The 9773-nt window shown below is 40.3% G+C and overlaps 3 protein-coding genes across 3 annotated transcripts; 2 read left to right on the top strand and 1 right to left on the bottom strand. All coding sequences in view use genetic code 12, as the record gives it.

Annotated features, from left to right (window-relative positions):
* Window positions 1-227: 227 nt before the first annotated feature.
* Window positions 228-1280, top strand: RJT20DRAFT_54746 (translation machinery-associated protein 20). Its single transcript, XM_064920620.1, has one exon. The coding sequence runs from the start codon at window positions 649-651 to the stop codon at window positions 1186-1188; it is 540 nt and encodes a 179-aa protein (XP_064773184.1). The 5' UTR covers window positions 228-648; the 3' UTR covers window positions 1189-1280.
* Window positions 1281-1372: 92 nt separating this feature from the next.
* Window positions 1373-2923, bottom strand: RJT20DRAFT_98667 (uncharacterized protein; the record flags this gene model as incomplete). Its single annotated transcript, XM_064921733.1, has 1 exon — window positions 1373-2923. The coding sequence occupies one exon, from the start codon at window positions 2921-2923 to the stop codon at window positions 1373-1375; it is 1551 nt and encodes a 516-aa protein (XP_064773183.1).
* A 2480-nt stretch (window positions 2924-5403) lies between these two features.
* On the top strand, window positions 5404-9666 carry RJT20DRAFT_54750 (serine/threonine protein kinase). Its single transcript, XM_064920621.1, has one exon. It carries the CDS (start codon window positions 5636-5638, stop codon window positions 9614-9616), a length of 3981 nt encoding a protein of 1326 aa, XP_064773182.1. The 5' UTR covers window positions 5404-5635; the 3' UTR covers window positions 9617-9666.
* The last annotated feature ends 107 nt before the right edge of the window (window positions 9667-9773 follow it).

Below are 9773 nucleotides of genomic sequence, written 5' to 3'. Positions count from 1 at the left end.
AATTGGCGACTTATTTTAGCGTATTGTGTTCATTGAACCTCTTTCTTTATCAATTTTTCAGTGAAAAGAACGACTTCGTGGTAGAGCTCATTGGTATTGAAAAAGAGACCCGTTCGATGGACCCGATTGCTGGTGCCAGTTTCCGTGTACGTTTTTTCATCTATGTATAAATTTTGTACGCCTCGTGCCTCGCTCTGTCTGATTCTTCCATGGTTGGATATTGAGCTGGATACATTCTTGACTATTTCCAATAGTCGTCATTCACTTGTGCTTGACTAGTGTGTAAGGGGCCATAGAGATTGGCTTTTGCCATGAAGATTTCCTTTGAGTGCGATTACACCAAGGCCAAAATGCTGGATGGTGGCATTGTAATTATAAATCTTGACATTCAAACCCCCATTAAAAACTAAAAGTATCACTTCTGTAACTCCACTATAACCACCCAACACGAAATAAAACATCTCAATCTACTCTGACCTCTCACTTCTACTCTTATTGTACCAACTTTACGTCATACCCGCCTTCATCATAATCGCATTTGGTGAGTGGAAAATTTGAAAAGTCTTGCACTCAAAAAAATTTCAGAGCCCATTAAATGAAAGTGCTTCTCTAGTGATATAGCTAAGCAAGTATAGATAAACAGTAGTAATGTTCAAGAAATTCACCAAGGACGACGTCCATTCACGTTCCAATATCAAATCGTCGGCACAAAGAGGATTGAAGTCCAAATTCGTGGGCCAATTCGAGGCTTTGGAGCCTGCCATCGACAGTATTATTCCAAAGAAGTCGCAAGCAATTCTCATCAAGTGTGAAGACAAGATCCAGTTATACTCTGTGGAAAACGAGATTGTGTTGTTCCAGCACTTCGACGACTTGATACCGGCTCTTAAGATTGTCCACAAGTATCCTCAATGCTTTCCTCGTGTGCAAGTCGACAGAGGTGCCATTAAGTTTGTGCTTTCAGGTGCTAATATCATGTGTCCGGGGTTGACCAGTGCTGGAGCCAAGTTACCAGAAGAAAACATTGAAAACGAGTCTATCGTCAGTATCTATGCCGAAGGAAAGGAAAACGCCTTGGCTGTCGGAAAATTGGTAATGAGTACCGACGAAATCAAGTCTGTAAACAAGGGTATTGGTATTGAGGTGTTGCATTACTTGGGAGATGGGTTATGGAATCTTAAAGAGTAGAATAGCTGTACATTAGGACTCGAGAGTCGAAGCAAATATATAAAGCATTTAATTAGAGAAAGAAGAATACCTTAGTATTGTAGAGCTGATTCTATTTGCGATTCGGAATTCAACTATGTGACAGTAACATTCATTGACCGTTCCCATCAAGGATACTGTATTAACTCACAGATGATGTATTAATTTATTCTATAGAAACATAAATGGTTTGATTTTGCTGGAAGCCAAAGTTGTCAAGAATAGACAGATCATCGTCTATGTTTTGTTTAACTTTTGTGTTTGAATCTTCATCAAACTCATTGACATAAAAATAGAGATTCAACCTCAATATAGATACGTCACCCAAAAATCTAGATACAATTCCCTTTAATCGTAAAACTGAATATGTTCTAAGGAAGCAACGGGATACTCTGTTGTCCTCAGCGAAGTGAAGAGAAAGGCAAATTCTCTTACCCCCAGCAAGCCAATGTGTATCTATTATATTAGTATCAATAAAGGTGTCAGGTATGTTGTGCTTCGAAAGAAGCTTTTTCCATCTCTTTTCATTCTTGAAGATAATCTCTTTTTGTCTTACTTTTGAAATAAAGTATAGTTCTGCGTTTGTAATTTCATCATCATTCAATGGACTGCCATTCAACTTGAACAACTTAGTTGGGTTACGTCTGTGATCTTCACATTCGAACCGAGCTATTATTTGGACGGTCATTTCTTCAATAGATAAGGTATCAAGTACTGGATTTCGGTTTATCCTTAATTCCAAGAGATTGGGAGCTAGTAAATAAAGCTGGTCAATGAAGCTCCATTCGTCTATGCTATTTCTACGCAAGTCCAATACGTTCACATTCTCTAAATTGCATTCTGGAGGGATGGCTGAAATATGGTTTTCATTCAAATTAATGGATTTGGCGGAGACAATCTTGATGGGAACTACCGTCAATTCATTCAAAGATAAATCTATGAGCTCAATATTTGTTCCTCTAAGGTCCAAGTTGATGATATCACTATCTTTATAGCTATTTCCAGCGAGATATAGCTCTTTCAAATGGGGAAATTTAGGTAATATCTTCTGTCGAACTTGTTCAATGCTAATATTAGTAGATGATAACTCCAATTTCTGGAGATTATGTGAAACGATACTATCAGAGCTGCTCAATTCAAAAAACCGGTTCCCATTAAGTATAAGCCACTCCAATTGTGGTAACGCATCTATTATCTCCCATATTATATTCAAGTCATTGACTAAGTTGTAGCCCAAATCCAATCTCTTTAAATTACTTAGACTGCCAAGGACTTGGCTGAAGTTTTCCAAATCTTCTCCCGACCTATCAATTAGTTGATGATCTAGTGTAACTGAGGTTAAATTGGCAAAATTTGCCTGGATCTTGGTCAATTTGTCCAACCCAAGCTCCTGTACAACTTTCGATCCAAAGTGAATGTTCTGTTCCGAGTATGAGCTAACCGAATACTGTTGAAGAACCTGTTCCACGAAGGAGAAGCGATTCTTTTCTATTTTTTTATTCGATGCTTTTAAGAACGATCCGGCGTTCTCCACATCTGTTTTGAAGTAAGAAATCCCCTCTATCTCACCGTTGTTTTTACCTCTGTCTGGTCTGTCCCATTCTACACCAAGAGCTACAGTATTAGAACCCCAAATATGGTCGGGAAGCTTACCCACAAATTTTATTGTGGCTAGGTCATTATCGCCTGCAGAAATTCTATCAAAAACCTTATACATTACCCAGCATTATCTTCACTTCCTTCAAATCCTTAACGGTACTAATCAACTTTATGGTATAACTAATTTGGATTCAGAAATGGAGCATTTTGATAGTTCAATCCCAATCGGGAAGTATAATTGGGACCCATGACGCAGTATTAAATTGTGTTGTTACCAATGCTCTTTTGGGAGTGCTGCTGTACCATTCAGTTGGAAGGCGGCAGGCTGCAAAATGGGTGTTGTTAGTAGTGATGTGAAGCGGATAAGGCGGAAGTATCTTCTAGGGATGGGTAACATTATCTATTATTTGAAGGGGTGTTTACTATTCTCGCAGGCTGGTGGCGAGTGCTGGTAGAAGTAGAAAACGAGTTACTGTAGCCTCTCCTTGTGTAATAGATACTTTATATTATGGTTCGTTTAATAGAGTTCGAAGGCAAAACAATCCCCATATCAGGCAAGGCAGAGTTATCAACGGCCTTCGGATTTGCCTTTGGGACTATATCTCAACATTTAGCCCACCTATTTGCATTTTTTTTGTTAGCCAATTGGTATCCAAATTGACCCCTGATTTGATCTCTGATCGTACCATTACACTACACAGTTTGCACTCCTATTCTAGCACCATTTACATAGAACAGGAAGGAAAATTCCGTAGAGACAGAGGCTGTTCACCTTGAATCACCTGATTCCCCATACTCCTCCCCACCTTATAGGTGTTAGCCTAGGTAAGAGCAAGCGCAATCCTACATCTTAGAGCTAAACAATGGTGTGGATCTTACCAATGGCAAACACACACCAATAGCAACATGACAATGGGCCGCAAACAATAGCCTGAATCACAATATGATCTGGTTGTGAACTTTATCAAAGTTGAGTTCAGAGGAGCGAATTAAATGCCTGGTTACAACGAGCCGTAGGATACTAGCCACTATACGACCGAGATCAATGGTATACGGGACAATAGAGAGTTGGTGACAATGTCGACCAAAAAAGTGGAAGGAATGCGCCTTCTAAGAAGGAACCCAACAAAAGTGGCTAGAGAATTGAAAATAGCAAATTCATGGGAACACAATTGACAGTCGACGGCGAATAATGTGGCGATTCGTACCATTCCCAGTCCCTCTAGGCATACGTCATAATATAATCTTTACGTTATTATTACATGGATTTTAATCCTACAAAGATAATAAACCTTTACTGAGCCAGCAGGTCACTTCATATTCGTTGAGTGGAACAAACCATCATCGTAACTCACTCTCAGTTTACACTAAGTCTAAGAACTACGTGTTCTTTCCTCTATAATGTGTATATCTCTCTACCATAAACCTATTCCCTGTCTACCGAAGTTATCCCCACATTATTATTCTGAATTATTATCCACCATGGTGATCCAGTTTAATTATCCCCCATCAATATTAATTAACCCTATTCTTGTTGTCCCAAAGCGGACGGAGTACCCCGAGACGCAATGGTAGCGAGGAACCTGTCCCCCACATTATTTCACAGTAACAACCCGTCTTTTGGCTCTGTCGTGTAGGTAGAGCAACCATAGGTAACTAATATTAAATAGCCAAAACCCTTTTTATAGCCACCGGACCAATGTCCTACCCGAGATCACTTGGCCTGGTGGATGCAGCAAAATATAATCCAAAGAATCTTCCAGTAATATTCTTTCTCTCACACAATAAAAATATATATCTACTACATTTTTTCTTCTACTTCTTCTACTTCTTGTTTTTCTTTTCTTCTAATACTATTTCTCATTCTATTTAATTCCTTCTCCATTTCTAATCCATAGATATCTGTTACTTCCTCTATCGATCATCCCTATCTACAACTTTACCCAATAACCCATTTTCCTGTGGTTCCTACAAGAAATCACCTATAACCAACATTCTAATCCTCAACTTTATCTTAACCATTAATCACCCAAAAAAAAGCTCCCACTATCCTCCCACTGCTACCACACCACCACCCACTCTGCTAACGCCTCCTACACACTAGAGTCACATGACCCTTAAAATTTTTTCTCTCTCACTGTCAGAAAAACACCCGTGCCGCCATTTGTTTCCCGCTATCATCATTCATTGAATAGATGAATTGGGACTTACAACCACACTACACAGACAGCAACCTCCATCGCCGCTGTAAACTCGCTACATTCACGACACTACATCCCACAACCAGTACCGCCGGTCTTCCTCCCCACCAAGTCCCGCTTCCATCGTCGCACTCCCGACTGTTTGCCGCCCATAGTTCCCATTGAACTCACACCGCAAGAGTCCTTATCAATGCACTACTGTGATTCTGGAAGCAGTCAACCACCACAGCAACCGGCATCACACATTCATTTAGGCGTATAGCCGCGAAAGTCCACCAGATAAGAGTCCATTCCGTAGGAAAACATCGCTACAAGCAGGTGTCGAATCCTCCATTGTACTGACTATTGTTGATTTGCCCTTCAATTAGTTTGGTTGTAAATTGTGTCATACCAAGCAGTGTTATCACAAAATACGCTTTTATTGCCGAAATCAACACCTTACTTACTGTACTCGAACATCCTCGCAACGATATATAAAAAGCTGGGATCCAATTCTACGGGTTTGATCTAGAAGGACATACGATAATCGTAGAATTCACAATTTGATCCCTCAACGGAATTTTCCTATATTCATCTAAATATAACTTTCAGAACGACTCGTCGTTGAAAGCATTGAAACCTCATATATAATGACTCGCTGTCCGGATACTGATCCTTCGTCGACCTTATCGACATCAACGAAACCATCCAACGCGACTACTCGCGTCTCTTCCAATGATCCCCTTACTCCCTCGATATCGACCGATCTCTCGAGTGTACTGGGATTACTCAGTAGTAATGAAGAGTCCTCACCCGAAATTCCACGCAAAGAGGACTCCACAGACTTGAGACATAACTTATTAGGAAAGGTTTCTGGGTTTTTTCATAGAACACTTTCTCGTTCCCGTGAAAACTCCGTAACTTCCGCTAAGGACCCCTTAGAAGAGTCTCCTTTGTTCAAGTCTTCAAATAGCAACTACAGCACGAATTACACATCAGAAAGTCCAATTTACAAAACTTCACATAGCAACACTCCATCAGTGCTGAATGGAGAAGATTCCAATCTCACTTTAAGCCACTACCGTTTCCCTCAATCGCCATCAAAAGCATCGACTGCATCTCCGGTTAAGGAGACTAATAGAGTCTTCCTTGAATACGACCCCATAAGTAGAAGAAAGGTTCTAAACACATACGAAATTTTACGTGAGATTGGCCGAGGAGAACATGGAAAGGTGAAACTTGCTAGAGACTTAATCCATGATGAGCTTGTAGCCATTAAGATTGTCAACAGAAAATCAAGGAAAGATAAATCCTCGCTCAGAATGATGAGAAGGCTGTCTTCTAAACCAAACGCAATTCTTAATGACTATGAGTTAAAGATTAAGAGGGAAATAGCCATTATGAAAAAATGTGATCATAAGTACATTGTTAAGCTTAAGGAAGTCTTAGATGATTTGAACTCTTACAAAATCTACTTAGTGCTTGAGTATCTAGAGAAAGGAGAAATCAAATGGAAGAGACTCCCTACTGAGGAGATTCCTTCCCCCACATCTAATCAGGGGGAAGGCAAAAACGACCTGGTCAACAGTGATGAAATACCGTGCTGTGGTAACTATCCGCTCAGTGCACATTACTACAAGAACCCGCACCAAGAAGAAGAAAATCTACTCTCTGACGTGTATTCTCCAAATTTAACTTTCAAACAGTCACGAAAGATATTCAGAGATGTTCTACTTGGCCTCGAGTATTTGCACATGCATGGAATTGTCCACAGAGATATTAAACCAGCTAATTTACTTCTCAGTTCCGATAACATTGTGAAAATCAGTGACTTTGGTGTTTCCTTTGCCTCTTCACTTAATGAGAACGACGAAGGTTTGTTGGTAAACGAACTTGAGCTTGCGAAGACTGCTGGAACTCCTGCCTTCTTTGCACCTGAACTTTGCCAAACTAATTTCACTAGCTCTACTACAACTCTGACATTATCATCGAAGAGAAACTCGGCTTCATCTTTAGAAATTCTAAAGAATGAACAATTGAAGCTCACAAAGATTATTCCCAAAATTGACTACAAAATTGATATCTGGGCTCTAGGAGTAACACTCTATTGTCTCCTTTTCGGTAAAGTTCCTTTCAACGCTGATTCTGAGTTCGAGTTGTTTCAAGTGATTGTTTCCAAAGAACTTGAGTTTCCTCCTCACAAGGAGGCCTTTAATTCGCCTTCGGCGGTCACTGAGCAGGAGTTTGATCTTGCTAAAGATCTCCTTACAAAGCTCTTGGACAAAAAGAGTGCTACAAGAATAGAAATTAATGATATCAAAACGCACCCATTCACTCTAATGGACTTAGAGAACGATTTTGAAGCCTTAGATGAATTGTTGCATTTGAATAAACCTAATGAGAGAGTACCCTTGAACTTCGATCTAGATGATTACGAAGTCGTTCTGAAGGATGAGATAGATAATGCAATTGTTGGTGTGGGAAATAGAATCAAGAAAAGTCTTGTCAAAGCAATTAAGGCAGGAGGAATGAAGGATTTCGATATACGAAACAAGTTTGCCGCCTTACAGTTAGAACATTCTCGAAGCACCTCAAGTGAAGACTCATCTAGCAGTAACTCCAACCAAAACTCGTCTGCCAGATTAGCAAGTAGTGCACAAAATAGTCATTCTATGATTCTTTCGGAGTCATTTCAAGTGTTTACTCCCCCTGTTTCCACGCCAACAACACTGCTATCTAGAGGGATAAATGGTCATGGCAACCAAAATGATCATCTTAACTCAGCGCCACATATTCCGTCTCATCTCTCTCAACAACTTGCTGCTCCTCCAAGTGTGCTGCAGCATCAACAACAACTGTTACCGCATATTCAGACTGCTCGCTCTTCATACTCTATTGCTGGCATTAGAGAGGGCCGCAGTTTCCTCCATGATATGATTGATAGTCATTCCAATTCTTCGAGTCGTCGTGGCTCAGTTGGAGTTGTAGAAGCACCTCAAATTGAAACCAAGCGTAACGTAGGTGGAGATCTCTACCTAAAGAATCAATCCGTTGTCGATACATTTAAGGGTATTCAAGAACAGGATGACAAAAGAAGACGTAATTCAAGTCTCTTTTCAAGCAAACCTTCACAACCAAGTACAGCAAAAAATTCTGTCAGTTCTCACTCCGAAGAGACTAATTTGCTTTCGGTCAATTACAACAAAGGAGTTAACGGGCATCACCATCATGCCCCACAAAATATTGCAGCTCCAATTCCAGTTCCAGCTGCTCCAACCACCAACATTTCGGGTAATTATCCTCATCATCAACACAAACGCTCTGGTAACCAGCTCAAAGTTGGACCTATCAGCATAGATAATGACAGAAGGCCTTCATCGGTCATGTCACTTCCTTTGAGCGCCAGTTTTGCATCCTTGGACAGTATTAATGATGAATATTTGACTCTCAAGTACCAAGAGTACACTAACAACAAGAACAATCACCTCAATCATCTCGGCATTGAAGAGTCCTTCCACTCAGACTCAAACCTTCTTGGAGAATGTCGTAATGATGAAGATATGACAAGAAATATCAATGAAAAGTTCAAAGTATTTGACTTGAGCAATCTGATGTCTAAAAGTGGAAAGGCGGAATCAAAGGGTTCTACTGTTGTGTTTGCACCTGGGTCTTTTAAGCGTGGTGCAAATGGTAACAATGACCATGAGGGTATAGCACCGACGGTTGTTCCACTTTCTAAATATTCTAGCACATCGTCATATTCTTCATACTCATCTGCAAGCTCTTCCAGTGAGGACGAAGATGATAGTGATGAAGAAGGTAACTTAACTCTAGCCTTTTCGTCTAAAGTTGCACCTCCTTCAAGGCCTGATTATTTGACTTTGAACAACCGAGCCAAATCCCATGAATCAAACTTGCCACGCTTAATTCACAACAGCAATCAACCAATGTACGACGTGCCAGTCATTTTTCATGGCAATATGCCTGAGTTTGAGGATCTTCCAGAAGATCTCATGACCAACGTTCCAAAATTGGGTGAGTCTGTAGGCACCTCCCATAATATTGTAGTTAATTCAGCGGCTGCTATGAATGCTTCCGTGTCTATGACATCTAGTAATGGATCAAGCACAACTTTGACTCCGGGTAAATACGGTGACAACTCAACTCTCTTTAGTGCTGATTCAAGCATTGGAATCAATACTCACTCAACCGCTGCTACCTCGGGCGATTCAACCGGAAGAAGAATAATGGCAAATATTGATAGAAGCCAGGTACGGGTACCGTCTCCGTTGGCTCCTAAGGCCGCGGTAGGTGCTGTATCTGCCGCTATACCAGGAAGTACGCAACCCATACGTAAGAGTGGGTTGAGAGAGAATATTTTTAACAACCAGTTCAACAACCATTACAAAAAAGATCCTGTTTACTCTCCCTTCCCAAACGCTATCCACTTGGACAACGACAAGGAGCTGATTAGTAGAGCTACCCTTGAAAAGCAGACGTCGAATAGACCTAATTATTACAGATCGAATTCTATTACAGTAGGTCTTTTGCAACACCAGCGTGGCCAACAACAAGAAATTCAAGAAGACGAGGAACTGAGTTCAAAAATTAATGGTACAGGCAAAATATAGAGATAGTTTTATTTCAAGCATACGGTCATTGGATACAAGCCAAAAAATGTTAGTTTACGGCTTCGGTATGAATAATTTTAGTGTTTTATTTCATTTTGGTTAATAATTAATTGTGATAAGATCGCTTCCTAAGGGCATATGGCTTTTGCATGAAATG

Source organism: Scheffersomyces xylosifermentans (assembly GCF_036884685.1).
Source record: "Scheffersomyces xylosifermentans strain CBS 12540 chromosome Unknown RJT20scaffold_6, whole genome shotgun sequence".
Lineage (NCBI taxonomy): Eukaryota > Fungi > Ascomycota > Pichiomycetes > Serinales > Debaryomycetaceae > Scheffersomyces > Scheffersomyces xylosifermentans.
The sequence above is the reverse complement of the archived record's forward strand: the minus strand, read 5'-3'. Positions and strand labels throughout refer to the sequence as shown.